Genomic DNA, 16,523 nt, shown 5'->3' with positions numbered 1-16,523 from the left:
CTCAAATAAAATCAGCAAGTTTATCCCTGTTTAACATAACAATTATGCCAACACAGAGATGTAAGTTCTAGCTCAAGCAGAACTAGCTCTCATCAAACTACCACAGTAAAAACTGAAGTGTGTTAACTATCGTGGCGCAAACTGAGGGGTGGGGTAGCCGCCAGAGGACAATCCCCTCTGAAATCCTAGGTACGTACTTGGAGTGGCTAGCTCATCCCACTGCTTGAGCTGCCATGGTTACACTTCCATTTTTAGCATGCTATCTCTATCAGAGCTAACATGGGTAAGTCTACACGAGCTGGAAATTACATCTCCGACTTGGCGGTAGACATACCCTGAGAATCTGGGCCATAGGCTCCACGAGGTGCACTACAGCAGGAAACCCAGTTGGCCAGGCACTCCATTTTCAGGCTTTAATCATTAAAAGGACAAGAAACAATAAGAAAATAAGAAGGAAGATAACAACGTTGCTCATAATATGGCCTTCGGTGCTCTGAAACCCTCACCATAAAAAGTTCTTCTAGCTTAATAGGGTGTTTGCAGCATCCCTTTGTGATTTGAAGTCTTCTTCCAACGCACTACCACTAACAGGTAAATACCAAACTCCTAAAAAGCTAATTGAGAGTTTTCTTTTGTTGGGAACTATTCCTGGTCTTCAAAACCTCAGAGTTTCCCTTTGTTTCTTATCCTTCTTTTTGTAGTCACCATATACCCCAAATGCCTAATTCCACCGAAGACTAAGACTCAGAAATCCACTTGAGGAGTATCTACAGAAGACTTTATGGCTAGAGGAGTTAGGCGCATCAATCCTATTGAAAATGAGTGGGGTTATGGTGCCCAACTCCCTTAAGCTCCTTTGAAAATCCTAGCCATAGTCTTTTATCAAGGCAGTCTCCAATACTTTGCAGCTACTGACAAACCTACATGAAGACAGGATGATATGATTTCCTTTTTTCTAAAATAAGGTGTTTCCTGATGGTGTATTTGAATATGCTGCATAGAGTCAAGTCATCCTGGCAAAATGCGACTCTGACAGAGCCCCAAAACAATTCAGTATTTCCTGTGACCAAGACACTTGGTGATAAGGCCCAGATGCTGCTGTTTCCTCATATTCCTAGGAACCCTTCTTCCCACAGTGAGCAAATACATCCAAATCCTAGACCAGCATTTCTCAAACTGTGGCCCGCGGACCCCACTGATCAATTCCCTCTTCTCCCTCCCACTGCCTCCTGCACGCCAGGGAACAGCTGTTCAGCAGCGTGCAGGAGGCATTGGAAAGGAGGGGAAGGAGTGCGGATGGAGCGTGCTCCGGGGGGGTGGAAAGAGGCACGGAAGAGGAGAGGTATGGGTGGAGAGGGGGCGGAAAGAGGTGGGGAAGGGGTGGTGACTTGGGGGAAGGGGTGGAGTGGGGGGCTGAGTGGTAGGGTTTGGGGGTCCGCAAAATATTTAAATCAACATGGGGGTCGTTGGGTTGCTAAAGTTTGAGAACCTCTGTGTGACAGGTTGGATCAGAGAAACCCCTTGGGAGCTGCCACCTGATGTGTCAAGACTACTTCTGCTCCTGCTTTCCTGCCCTGTCATCTTAGGACTTCAGTGCCCTGCCTGGTTTGAGCCAGACCCGCTAGCCTGCTGCAAACCCTGACCCAGGTCTGAACCACATCTCCTAATAGCTGTGGGCTTAACTGAGACAGCACAGGAGCCAGCAAACAGAGCTGTAAACAGGGGAGTTTCCGTGGGAGTTCTGTTGGAGGAGAAGGTATTTGTATTTGGTTTTGTATTTGTATGTGTAGAGGCTTGTTGCGGCTTTGTGCTGGGAGAGAAGCTGAGCCCTGATTAGGGGCCGGGGCTTCTCTGACTAAGGGTCCTATAAAGGTAGCCAGCCAGTCAGGCAGCGGCCCAGGAGCCAGCAAACAGAGCTGTAAACAGGAGAGTTTGAGTGGGAGTTTGAAAGGGGAGTTTGTCTTGTGGTGCTTGTTTGGGGTTTGTTTTTGCTGTGGGTGGTGGTGTTTTGGTGTGGTTTGTGTTTCACAGATTAACAGGATTTAGGTGGGACAGCTATGACAGATACAGAGGCAGCAGTGGGAGTGACCCATGTAGTGGAAGACGCAATGAAGATGACTGGATGTGGAAGCTGCAGTATATACGTGATCCTGGAGGGGGTACTTGGAAAGAGTTTGGTCTGCATGAAGTGCCGTCTGATAAAGCTGATGGAAGAGAAGATTTTAGGATTGGAGATGTAGCTGAAAAGTCTGGTTGAGTTTAGAAGGGGGTTTGAGCAGATTATGGAGCAAAGACATGAGGCAACTGAAGGGAAAAGCTCAGACTTGCAGATGGAAGCAGGACTGAGGAATTCTGAGGGAAGACTGCTGGGTGAAGAAAATGGACAGTGGAAGCATGAGACTAAGAGAATCAGGCAGAGGAAAAGATGGACTAGTGAAGGAGAAATAGAGCTCAAGAACAGGTTTGCAGAGTTGGAAAATGAAGAAGGGGCTCAGCAGGTGGTCACTGAAGGTGGAAGGGCAAGGAAGAAGAGAAGAGCAGCTAGTCCTATAGGAAAAGGGGAAGAGTCAGTGGAGACTACACCAAATATGAGCCCCAGGAGGATACAGGATGGATTGAAGAGGATTACAAGGAAGAATAGGAATGGAAAGAACTTGCAGCCAGAGGGAACAGGGGATAGACTGGAGAATTGCACCGTCACCACGAAAAGTCAGGTCTACGTGATCGGGGACTCCTTACTGAGAACAATAGACAGGCCTGTAACCAGAGCTGATCCAGAGAATAGAAGTGTGTGCTGTCTTCCAGGTGCTAAGATACGGGATGTGGACCTGAGGTTGAAAAGGATCCTAAAGGGAGCGGAAAAGAATCCACTGATTGTCCTTCATGTGGGAACAAATGATACCAGTAAATTCTCACTGGAACGTACCAAGGGAGACTATGCCAGGCTGGGGAAGACGCTTAAGGAAATGGAGGCTCAGGTGATCTTCAGTGGGATTCTGCCTGTTCCTAGAGAAGGGCAACAAAGGTGTGACAAGATTATGACTATCAACAGATAACTCAGGCAGTGGTGTTATAAGGAGGGCTTTGGGATGTATGGCCACTGGTAGGCATTTCATGGACAGAGGACAGTTCTCTCGGGATGAACTTCATCTGAGTAGGGAAGGAAATAGACTTCTAGGATGGAGGCTGGCACTACTGATTAAGAGAGCTTTAAACTAGGAATTTGGGGGAGATGGTTGGGAGATGTCCAGGTAATCTCCACGCCGGATTTTAGCATTGAGAGGGAAGAAAACAAAGTGAGAAAGGATACAGCCGTGGATAGGAGAATGTATATAAGGAAGAAGGACACTGTGGATACCAGTCTAATAGGTCATACTGGCTGTAGAATGTCCGTGCCTAATCGGGTAAAGAATGTGAGCGAGGCCAAACAGCAAAAATTAAGATGTTTGTACACCAATGCGAGGAGCCTCGGTAACAAAATGGAGGAACTAGAGCTACTGGTGCAGGAAGTGAAACCAGATATTATAGGGATAAGAGAAACATGGTGGAATAGTAGACATGACTGGACTACAGCTATTGAGGGGTACGTGCTGTTTAGGAAAGACAGAACTAAAGGTAAAGATGGTGGAGTAGCACTGTATATCAAGGATGAGGTAGAATGTAAAGAAATAAGAAGCGATGGAATGGATAAGACAGAGTCCGTCTGGGCAAAAATCACACTGGGGAAGAAAACTACTAGAGCCTCCCCTGTGATAGTGCTCGGGGTGAGCTATAGACCACCGGGATCTAATTTGGATTTGGATAGAGCCCTCTTTAATGTTTATAATGAAGTAAATACTGATGGAAATTGTGTGATCAAGGGAGACTTTAACTTCCCAGATATAGACTGGAGGATGAGTGCTAGTAATAATAATAGGGCTCAGATTTTCCTAGATGCGTTAGCTGATGGATTCCTTCATCAAGTAGTTGCTGAACCGACTAGAGGGGATGCCATTTTAGATTTGGTTTTGGTGAGTAGTGAGGACCTCATAGAAGAAATGGTTGTAGGGGACAACCTTGTTTCAAGTGATCATGAGCTAATTCAGTTCAAACTGAACGGAAGAATAAACAAAAATAAATCTGCGACTAGGGTTTTTGATTTCAAAAGGGCTGACTTTCAAAAATTAAGGAAATTAGTTAGGGAAGTGGATTGGACTGAAGAATTTATGGATCTAAAGGCAGAGGAGGCCTGGGATTACTTCAAGTCAAAGCTGCAGAAGCTATCGGAAGCCTGCATCCCAAGAAAGGGGAAAAAATTCATAGGCAGGAGTTGTAGACCAAGCTGGATGAGCAAGCATCTCAGAGAGGTGATTAAGAAACAGCAGAAAGCATACAGGGAGTGGAAGATGGGAGGGATCAGCAAAGAAAGCTACCTTACTGAGGCCGAACATGTAGGGATAAAGTGAGAAAGGCTAAAAGTCAAGTAGAGTTGGACCTTGCAAAGGGAATTAAAACCAATAGTAAAAGGTTCTATAGCCATATAAATAAGAAGAAAACTAAGAAAGAAGAAGTGGGACCGCTAAACACTGAGGATGGAGTGGAGGTTAAGGATAATCTAGGCATGGCCTAATATCTAAACAAATACTTTGCCTCAGTCTTTAATAAAGCTAATGAGCAGGTTAGGGATAATGGTAGGATGACAAATGGGAATGAGGATATGGAGGTAGCTATTACCATATCTGAGGTAGAAGCCAAACTCGAACAGCTTAATGGGACTAAATCGGGGGGCCCGGATAATCTTCATCCAAGAACATTAAAGGAATTGGCACATGAAATTGCAAGCCCATTAGCAAGAATTTTTAATGAATCTGTAAACTCAGGGGTTGTACCGTATGACTGGAGAATTGCTAACATAGTTCCTATTTTAAGAAAGGGAAAAAAAGTGATCAAGGTAACTACAGGCCTGTTAGTTTGACATCTGTAGTATGCAAGGTCTTGGAAAAAATTTTGAAGGAGAAAGTAGTTAAGGACTTTGAGGTCAATGGTAAATGGGACAAAATACAACATGGCTTTACAAAAGGTAGATCATGCCAAACCAACCTGATTTCCTTCTTTGAGAAAGTAACAGATTTATTAGACAAAGGAAACGCAGTGGATCTAATTTACCTAGATTTCAGTAAGGCGTTTCATACGGTGCCAAATGGGGAATTATTAGTTAAATTGGAAAAGATGGGGATCAATATGAAAATTGAAAAGTGGATAAGGAATTGGTTATAAGGGAGACTACAGTGGGCCATACTGAAAGGTGCACTGTCAGACTGGAGGGAGGTTACCAGTGGAGTTCCTCAGGGATTGTTTTTGGGACCAATCTTATTTAATCTTTTTATTACTGACCTCGGCACAAAATGTGGGAGTGTGCTAATAAAGTTTGCAGCTGATACAAACCTGGGAGGTATTGCCAATTTAGAGAAGGACCGGGATATCATACAGGAGGATCTGGATGACCTTGTAAACTGGAGTAATAGTAATAGGATGAAATTTAATAGTGAGAAGTGTAAGGTCATGCATTTAGGGATTAATAACAAGAATTTTAGTTATAAACTGGGGACGCATCAATTAGAAGTAACAGAGGAGGAGGAAGACCTTGGCGTATTGGTTCACCACAGGATGACTATGAGCCGCCAATGTGATATGGCCGTGAAAAAAGCTAATGCGGTCTTAGGATGCATCAGGTGAGGTATTTCCAGTAGAGATAAGGAGGTGTTGGTATTGTTATACAAGGCACTGGTGAGACCTCATCTGGAATACTGTGTGCAGTTCTGGTCTCCCATGTTTAAGAAGGATGAATTCAAACTGGAATAGGTCCAGAGAAGGGCTACTAGGATGATCCGAGGAATGGAAAACCTGTCTTATGAGAGGAGACTCAAAGAGCTTGGCTTGTTTAGCCTAACCAAAAGAAGGTTGCGGGGAGATATGATTGCTCTCTATAAATATATCAGAGGATAAATACCGGAGAGGGAGAGGAATTATTTAGGCTCAGTACCAATGTGGACACAAGAACAAATGGATATAAACTGGCCATCGGGACGTTTAGACTTGAAATTATATGAAGGTTTCTAACCATCAGAGGAGTGAAGTTGTGGAATAGCCTTCCAAGGGAAGCAGTGGGGGCAAAAGATCTATCTGGCTTCAAGATTAAACTCGATAAGTTTATGGAGAAGATGGTATGATGGGATAACATGATTTTGGCAATTAATTGATCTTTAACTATTCATGGTAAATAGGCCCAATGGCCTGCGATAGGATGTTAGATGGGGTGGGATCTGAGTTACGATAGAGAATTCTTTCCTGGGTATCTGGCTGGTGAATCTTGCCCACATGCTCAGGGTTTCAGCTGATCACCATATTTGGGGTCAGGAAGAAATTTTCCTCCAGGGCAGATTGGAAGAGGCCCTGGAGGGGCGGGGGTTGCCTTCCTCTGTAGCATGGGGCATGGGTCACTTGCTGGAAGATTCTCTGTACCTTGAAGTCTTTAAACCATGATTTGAGGACTTCAATAGCTCACACATAGGTGAGAGGTTTATTGCAGGAGTGGGTGGGTGAGATTCTGTGGCCTGCATTGTGCAGGAGGTCAGACTAGATGATCATAATGGTCCCTTCTGACCTTAATATCTACGAGTCTATGAAAGCAGCTTACAGAAGTGTGCCTGTCTTTAACACTCAGATGCCCAACTCCCAATTGTGTCCAAACCCTAAATAAATCTGTTTTACCCTGTATAAAGGTTATACAGGGTAAACTCATAAATTGTTCACCCTCTATAACACTGATAGAGAGAGGTGCACAGCTGTTTCCCTCCCTCCACCCCGTATTAATACATACTCTGGGTTAATTAATAAGTAAAAAGTGATTTTATTAGATACAGAATGTAGGATTTAAGTGGTTCCAAGTAGTAACAGACAGAAAAAAGTGAATTACCAAGCAAAATAAAATAAAACACACAAGTCTATGTCTAGTACAGTAATAAAACTGAATACAGATAAAAACCTCACCAGTTCCAGTAAGCTTTCTTTTACAGACTAATCTCCTTCTAGTCTGGGTCCAGCAATCACTCACAACCCCTGTAGTTACTATCTTTTGTTCCAGTTTCTTTCAGGTATCTTTGGGGGTGGAGAGGCTCTCTCTTTAGCCAGCTGAAGACAAAATGGAGGGGTCTCCCAGGGGTTTAAATAGACTTTCTCTTGTGGGTGGAGACCCCCTCCTCTCTCCTATGCAAAGTCCAGCTACAAAATGGAGTTTTGGAGTCACCTGGGTAAGTCACATGTCCAAGCATGACTGAGTTCCTTACCAGACAAGCCACATTCCTGGGAAAGCTCAGATGTGGATTGGCATCTCCAAGTTCATTGTTGGCTTAAGGGTTTCTTGATTGGGCACTTACTGAGAATAGTCTTTTCTCAGGAAGCTGACCAACTGCTTCACTAAAACCTACTTAGAATCGGACAAGTATACAGCCAATATTCATAACTTCGAATACAAAAATGATACATGCATACAAATAGGATTAATAGATTCAGTAAATCATAACTTCTACAGAGATGTTACATGGCATATGTAGCATAAAACGTATTCCAGTTATGTCATATACATACATTCATAAGCATATTTCCATAAAGCCTTATGGGGGGCACCGTCACCCTCTGTCCTAGACCATAATTATTTTTATGAGCTGATTTCAGCTCAGACAGAAGCAGCCTGTGTCTCCTACAACATTTCACAGACTACCTAGAATGTTGGCAAATATACAGGCAGAGTAGATGTCGAGACATTTTCAGATGAAGAAAGGCTAGAAGAACTTCACTCAATGTGTGCATTAATTGAAAGAGTGAAGTCAAATTTTCTCAAAACAGTCTGCTAATGCATCAAACTGATACTCTGGCTATACCCCACAAATGTGATATTTTTATTTCAAATTGACACTAATGACTAGGCCATTTAAAGCCTTTACATTTTATTTATGTAGAAATGTATTATGTTCACAATGTGACAGCCTGTGGGCACCTTAATTTAAATAAAAATACTATGACTATGACTAGCAACAATAATAGGCAGTCATCCTTTTGTCCCTCCATACCCCATCACTTGCAGACCTCCCAACTTAAGTCCACACCAAATGCATACTTGGACAAATAAATAGATGAGCCTTACAGTGTACTTGGAAGGACAACTGTCTGCATCGCATGAGCTCAGGAACTCCACAGATTAAAAAATAATAGTTAAGTATCGTGTTTTCACTCAAATATTCCAGTTTATAAACCTTGATTCGGTTTGTTTTCCAGAATATATGAATGCTCTTCAATACAGTTTAAATGCAGTAAATAATGTCATGAATCCACATGATTGCCAAATTTTGCGTTAAAAAAATTATCCCACTAGTGAGTTAAGACGACAAATAGACTCTTTGTTACATCAAATCTGCTCTTTTTTCATGTGTGTTCTAAATCCTGCCACTCCTCCTTGCACACAGAAGTGTAAAATGTTATTTTTATTTTAACTTATTCCCTTAAATTAGTCAACAGAAGGGGAAAATTGCTTAAACAATCAGTATGACACTTGTAACGCAATATCTTTGATCTAGTTTCATAAAAATATAAGATGGTTCATAAATATTATAATGAATATTAATATCAGTTATACATATATATGATAAAGTATTTGAATTGTGCTACTCTGCGTATGTAAACTCAAAGAAAAGCAATTTCAGGTCCATCTAATCTGCATAACAGACCATTAACACTACAATTATATCATGCTTCACTTATTGGTAACAAATAGAAAAGCTTTCTTTTATAGATAGGTTTCAGAGTAGCAGCCGTGTTAGTCTGTATCTGCAAAAAGAAAAGGAGGACTTAGAGACTAACACATTTATTTGAGCATAAGCTTTCGTGAGCTACAGCTCACTTCATCGGATGCATTCAGTGAGCCGTAGCTCACGAAATAAATAAATAAATAAATAAATAAATAAATTTAGTCTCTAAGGTGCCACAAGTACTCCTTTTCTTTTATAGATAGGCTTTAATAATGGAGTCAAAATTTGGAGGGTCCCAAACAGAATTCTAAAGTGGAATGAACAAGGGAGTGATGTACAATACTTTAATTATCTTGCCATCAAATTCAAGTTGCACTTGAGATAAAACAGAAACATTTATTCTTTGAGTGATTTACTACTAATTGTCAAACCATCTTCATTTGAATGCCTGCAAAATAGAATGCACAAGCACAAGACCCTGCATAACGTAGATGCAAGAAACATTGCATGTACTAAGCCAATCTGACAGCTAAGTACACACATGCACATCTTAGAATTTGTATGCAAACACTATACAATCTAACTGGGTACAAGTCTATTTGAAAATGTGGGCTATTAAATGCACTATGCACAAAATCTAATGAAAACTATTTTTAATCTATTATTTTTAGCAAAAAGAATAGGACAGTCCCACAAATGAAAACAAAAACCCTCTTCCCTAAGCAAAATAACTGAGTGAAAAGAAGGGCTTTGCACAATGTGCTAAATGTCAACAAACTAGAGTTTTGTTGTACAAATGCGGAAGGAAACTCCTTAGTAAAGGATGCTCCACTATGAAAGTCCTGCCACAAGTCCAGGGCTGGCTCCAGCTTTTTTGCCGCCCCAAGCAGCGAAGGGAAAAACAAAACAAAACACCAAGCCTGGTTGAGCTGCTGCCGAAGTGTCGCTGAAGAGGAAGAGAGGGACTGCAGGGCCCGCCACCAAAGACCCGGATGTGCGACCCCGATGACGGACGGAGTGCCGCCCTTTTCTATTGGCCGCCCCAGGCACCTGCTTCCTTTGCTGCTGCCTGGAGCCGGCCCTGCACAAGTCTTCAACTGTTTAAATCTAGGGACTGTTAGCCTGAATACCACTGCTGACATTAATTGCTATTGTAGCATATAGGGAAAGGAACAGTCAGGACCCAGATAACATACATCTTCATTAAAGATCAAAGTCAGCACCTTGAATTTTGCCCAGAAGCAAATAAGAAGCCTGTGCTGGTCCAGGAATGTGATATAATATGGTTCCATATAACTGATTCTGTGTAACAGGCAAGCAGCTGCATTCGGTTGAAAGTACTCATATACTTCAGTGAGGAGCACCAGATAAAAGCTCATAGATGAGAGAAAGGAAAAGAGAAGACAGAAGATTAAACAGGCAAAGAATATATGTGTTCTTCAAGTAGCACCACATACAACACACTGCACTGTCCCAGTCTAGAAGTCACAAAGACAGATTACTGTGACAAGGTCTGGCTCTGCAAGAAGAAACTCCAGACATGTCATCAGAGAACAGATGACTTTTGTTTAGTTTGCATCCAATTTGGTAGAAATAGTCTTCTGATGATGGCACCCTAAAAACAGAGGGTTCGCTGGCTTTTTTAAAGGTTTCAGAGTGGCAGCCATGTTAGTCTGTATCCGCAAAAAGAACAGGAGGACTTGTGGCACCTTAGAGACTAACAAATTTATTTGAGCATAAGCTTTTGTGGGCTACAGCCCACTTCATTGGATGCGTAGAATGGAACATATAGTAAGAAGATATTTATATACACATACAGAGAACATGAAAAGGTGGAGTAAGAGGCTAATTAATTAAAAGAAGCTATTATCAGCAGGAGAAAAAAAACTTGTAGTGATAATCAAGATGGCCCATTTAGACAGTTGACAAGAAGGTGTGAGGATACTTAACATGTGGAAATAGATTCAATATGTGTGATTACCACTACAAAAGTCAATTATCCAAGTGACATAAAACACAGAGCGAACACATACAAACCACCTAAATTCAGATTATGAGATTACAGCATTTACACAGAAAGTTTAGTATAGTGACAAAGCATCATGTTTAAAGCTTGTCTACATGAGAAAGTGGCATCAGTTTAAGTTAAGGCTTAACTTAAACTGGTGCAAAAGGCTATGTGGATATTGTTATATCTGTTTAGGTTGAACCAATTCACCCTTCTCATGTATGCGGGCTTGTGTATAAGAGGCTGTGTCTGCACTATAATGTAGGTGTGAGATTCCCAGCTCACCTACACACACCTGAGCAAGCTCTCATCTCATCTCAACTAGCGCACTAAAAATAGTAGATTGGCCGCAGTAGCATTGGCACCGGCATTAGTGGCACAAGCTAGCTGCCCCAAGTACAAACCCACCTAAAGCCTGTGGTACATATTCGGGGCAATTAGCCCATACCACTGCATGGGCTATGTGGCCACAGTACTATTTTGAGCACAACAACTCAGATGAGAGCTAGCACAAGTATGTCTACATGAGCTGGGAATCACATCCCTACTTCATAGTGTAGACATACCCAGAGAAACTAATTCACAAAACTAATCATAAAACTATGTTTTGTAGTGCACATTTATAATACTCCAGATGCAAAGAAGGGAAGATAGTAGAAGGGATCTCTAGGAGGACAGAGTTAGGATATTTTCGATACCCTAACTGCGGATGTCCATGTGACCCAGCAATCTGTTGGTGCCAACTGGCAGAGGACACAGGATGCATAAGCGTTACAAGGGGCACCTGGTTCTGGTATGTGTGTATGGCGTTATGTATACATACTGAAAATTATATTCTTAAGGTCTGTGACTTGGGGCTGGCCACCAAACAATGAGAACAGGTTTCTTTCAGCCAGAAGATGTTTATCTATCAGTCTGCCTACATGTGAACTGAGTATTGTATACTCACAACGAATGCCTAAGTACAGCCTGCGCCAAATGCTAATCAAGTGATTTCAAAGTCAGCAGGGGAGATCCTAGACAGGAAAACACAAGCAGTGGGTGGTTATCCTGTTTGCAAGCAAGACGATGGCTTTTTGGACTATCACTGTAGAGACAGAGATAAAACTCTGAATCTTTCCACTGAGGAGTCGAGAGGACAGCATGGGGTCTCATGAATGGAAGGTCACAGCTGACTGTAATACACCAGACCGGATTTTGGGTGCGCTTTGGCTCTATATTACAGGACGATGTCTCATTAGTTAAGTTCAGGTTTGGATATGCACCTCGTGATTTTATTTTATATGTAACCCTTTGTTTCTAATATTTTATTTGCTATCATTTGACTATTTGTCTTTGTTAAATAAACTTATATTTGATTTCTTTATGAACAAATCTAGGTGTCAGGCGTTATGCAGAGCTGTGTTCTCCAGCGAACGGTAAGCTGCAGTGTACTATTCCTTTGGGAACAGAGGATCTGGGAATTCTGTGAGTGTCCAGTGGATCTGGGGCTGGGCACTCCAGGGAGACACTCTGAGCACCAAAGTGTGCCTACTGTTAACCTGTTAAGAGCAAGCAGGGCCTGGGGAGGCCTGGAAGGCCATGCTTATGTTGCCAGAGGCTCTGGGTAACCACCACAGTCATGCTTTGAAATTTTGGGGGTATCAGCAATTTAATTCTAAATTCTTTTAATCTAGTTTAGATCTGCTATGGAGAAGGTCTAGTTTGACCTTCTTCATTGCAGTCTATAGAATTTTACTTTGTGGTTCCCAATCATGCCCAATAACTTGACGCTGAACTATAGATATCTTTTAGAAAGACATTCAATCTTGATTTAAAGATTTCAAGTGATGACAAATCTACCACACCCTCGGTAATTTGTTCCAGCGGTTAATTAGCCTTATATTTATCCTTTGCATTACACCTGCAAATACCCCAGTAAAAATTTGCCCCTTAAGCATACTTTCATTGTTGTAATTGATTGATGTTATTTTGAACAAACTGAATGGTTATTACAGCTGGTCAAACTATTTGTGATGAATTCAGTACCCTTTTTTGAATCAGGTTTCAGAGTAGCAGCCGTATTAGTCTGTATCCGCAAAAAGAACAGGAGTACTTGTGGCACCTTAGAGACTAACAAATTTATTAGAGCATAAGCTTTCGTGGGCTACAGCCCACTTCATCGGATGCATAGAATGGAACATATAGTAAGAAGATATATACACACACATACAGAGAAGGTGGAAGTTGCCATACAAACTGTAAGAGGCTAATTAATTAAGATGAGCTATTATCAGCAGGAGAAAAAAACTTCTGTAGTGATAATCAAGATGGTCCATTTAGACAGTTGACAATAAGGTGTGAGGATACTTAACATGGGGAAATAGATTCAATATGTGTAATGACCCAGCCACTCCAAGTCTCTATTCGAACCCAAGTTAATGGAATCTAGTTTGCATATTAATTCAAGCTTAGCAGTTTCTCATTGCAGTCTGTTTTTGAAGCTTTTCTGTTGCAAAATTGCCACCCTTAAGTCTTTTACTGAGTGGCCAGAGAGGTTGAAGTGTTCTCCTATCGGTTTTTGAATGTTATGATTTCTGATGTCAGATTAGTGTCCATTTATTCTTTTGTGTAGAGGCTGTCCAGTTTGGCCAATGTACATGGCAGAGGGGCATTGCTGGCACATGGTGGCATATATCACATTGGTAGATGTGCAGATGAACGAGCCCCTTATGGCGTGGCTAATGTGATTAGGTCCTATGATGGTGTCACTTGAATAAATATGTGGACAGAGTTGGCATCGGGCTTTGTTGCAAGGATAGGTTCCTGGGTTAGTGTTTTTGTTGAGTTCTATGCAAACAAATCCAGATGTGTGTGTGTATTCATTATTTAGACATATACATATAGGCTAAAATTGTTCAGTGAAATTACCAATTTTCTCTGAGTATTCATTAGTTGTGTTGCATGATTCGTTATCAAAGTCAAATGGCATTATTTCTGCTCCACAACTGGATGTCTCAAACTTTTTAAACAGTAGAATAACAAAATTCCAGCATGACTTTTCAGATAATCATTTGTGAAATTTACAGAATTCATAAATATTTTCATTAATATCAGCTGACCATCCACCAAATGAGCAACTTGTGATTCACCAAATATCCTGGAAATCGAGGTTTAAGCACCCAAAAGTCATTTAAGCACCATGTCATGAAAGTAATACACGTGATCAGAGATGACTCTATTGAAGCTGATGGGGTGGCATCTACTTACACCACTGCTGAATGTGACTCAGAGTCAGTAACAAGAAATATTTTTGAGAAGAAATTCCACCTTTTATGAGGAATGAAGGTAGCGAGAGAGGGGACATTTTCCATGCATCAAATCAAATGCAAAGAGAAATACAGAGAGCAATTTTGAAATTCCCAAAATGAAATAAGATGTTTCAAATGCTAAACCCAAGGAAGTTTCACCCACGAAACTTGAATTGTTGTCATGAGTTGTCAATTTAAATTGATATGCGATTATGTCCCAACCTTTCCTCCCTCCAGCTAAACGAGCTTGGTTTTGAAATCCTCGAATTTACAGTACCTTAAATTCAGTATTCTCCTGCGCTGCACAGTGACGCCCATGCTTAGTTTTGACATTTCCCAAAGGATTTGTTTTAATGTTTAGATCCTGAAAAGAGAAGGGGAAAAAATAAAAACATTGTCAAGCTTTATCATGAGTTCATAGTTGCTGAACCCCCAAATTGGAATGGTTGTTCATTATGACCCACTATGTTTCAGTACTCACAATGGTGTCCCTACCACCTGGTCATTTTGCACAAACATGCTTTAATTGGCATAAGTGGGGTGCAAACCCCATGTAAGTGCCACCCTTTTCTATGAAACAATGGAGGAAGACTCCTCTCAGCTGTGGGACATCAAAGCAACCACAAACCTGCTTCCTGTAGACTAACCCTGCAATAAAGTTTTGCTTTTTATCTCAAATCTCAGTTCTGTGCTTCCTACTTCCTCTACTTATATTTAAAATAAAAATAAAAATGATGAAAAATGCAAAACAAAACAACACAGATGAGCTGAATTCCTAATCACTCTCTCTTCTTTTGTTTCCCTTCCTTTACTTTCCCCATCGCCTGGTACCATGTCTCGTTTAGACATCAAGGATGACATCTTAGCTGCATTGAAGTCAATGTAAATTTTGCCCTTGATTTCAGTGAAGCCAGGATTTCGCTCTTCAGGCTGGGACATATTGTCTTGCTTCCTGTCTGGAAAGAATCCTGCACAGCAGCTGGTACATAAATACTATAATAAGGCAGGACTCGTACTACCTGCTTTGTGCTCTACACATCTGAATTCAAACCTTAAACAAATTTGGCGATAGGGCTTTCTTACCTGAGATGAACTGGCACATGCTGCCTTTTTGATCTCTGTTGCAAGCAAGTCATATGTTACTACTGGCACATGAGCCGGCAGTGGCTCCTGAAACATGTTTGCAGTCTTTACAGTGGTAGGAGTCAGTGAGAAGTTGTTTTATAAATTGACTTACAGCTCCACCCATCTCATCTCTGCAAGGAAAGATGGCCCCTCCCAGCCTCCTCCCACTACTATAGAGTGTGATTGAATGCACTGGATGACTGTAAACTGGGAAGATTTATTTTGCAGCTATATTGGGCAATAGAGCCAGTAGGAAATTTTCCAATGGAATTTTTTTCGACTGTAAAATGCTGATTTGTCAAAATGGAAATGGTCTGCAGAACCATCTTGTTTTCAGCAAAATTTGGACAGAAATCATGCAGGTTTCTGAGGGAAATCTGCCTAGTTTCCTGAAATCTGAGCTGTCTCCTCTGCAGCCCATGTGGTGGGCTGCCAGTGGAACTAGGACCCTGGGGGGATACATCTAGTACAGCAAGTGGCAGCCTGCAGCAGCAAGTCCCAGAGTCTGGGTTGAAAGACTCAGGCTCGGGCTCAGGCTCTTAAAAATAGCAGTACAAACGCAGCAGCTCGGGCTGGAGCTCAGGTTCTGAAGCCTAGCGAGGGGCTGGGCTTCTGAGCTCCAGCCCAAGCATGAGTCTGTGCAACTATTTTTTGCATCATAGTGCAAGCCCAAGTCTATGGACCAAAGCACTGAGACTTATTGCTGCAGGCTGCCACTTGCTGTGTAGACATACCCTTGAAGCCCTGTTCTTTGGACTTGCAGGCTCCTGGCTTCTCAGCATCCCACAAGGTGGGCATCTGGAGCCCTGGGCAGCTTGGGAGCCTGGGAAACATTTCACAAAGCTCAATACAAAAGGGATTGTTTGCTTTTTTTCCAAACCCAATTTCAGAACCCCCTATTCCACAGGGAATATTGAAATTTTAAGTTTTCATTCTGATGTGGAAAGAAAATTTCTCCAACATTTTCAAATTTCCCACAAAACGGGAATTCCAGGCTCCAAGCAGCTCTAGCAGGCATGGGAGACCAGACCAAAAGGGTCCCCCATTCTTTGTAAAGCACTTTTAATCTAACAAGATCCGAAAAACCTTCTCTCGGTGTCTGCATTTGTCTGTAGAACGAAATGCAGCTATCTTTGTTGTGGAGCGAATTAAACAACCCCCCACCGCCCCAGTACTCACAATAGAGGAGGGGAAATTTAGGCTGAGTACGTTTGGTCAAATCTCTGCTAGACCGAAAGGGCAGGTAAATGAATAACATTGAAGCAGACAGAAGCTCAGTTTTTAAGGTCTCCACAGAAAGGCAATGTAGTAGGATCA

At 41.8% G+C, this 16,523-nt stretch overlaps 1 protein-coding gene across 1 annotated transcript in view; it reads right to left on the bottom strand.

The window, feature by feature from the left end:
- Positions 1–15,297, bottom strand: part of LOC140913612 (cytosolic phospholipase A2 epsilon-like) — a 53,902-nt gene extending 38,605 nt beyond the window's left edge. The window contains exons 1-2 of the mRNA XM_073350338.1: positions 15,165–15,297; positions 14,359–14,445 (exon numbers count right to left, since the gene is read on the bottom strand). Of these exons, the coding sequence (XP_073206439.1) occupies positions 14,359–14,445; positions 15,165–15,260 (183 nt within the window). The 5' untranslated portion in view covers positions 15,261–15,297. The remainder of the gene's footprint in view (positions 1–14,358; positions 14,446–15,164) is intronic.
- Positions 15,298–16,523: the final 1,226 nt, after the last annotated feature.

Source organism: Lepidochelys kempii, chromosome 6 (genome assembly GCF_965140265.1).
Source record: "Lepidochelys kempii isolate rLepKem1 chromosome 6, rLepKem1.hap2, whole genome shotgun sequence".
NCBI classification, from domain to species: Eukaryota; Metazoa; Chordata; order Testudines; family Cheloniidae; genus Lepidochelys; species Lepidochelys kempii.
This window is presented reverse-complemented; position numbering and strand designations above follow the sequence as displayed.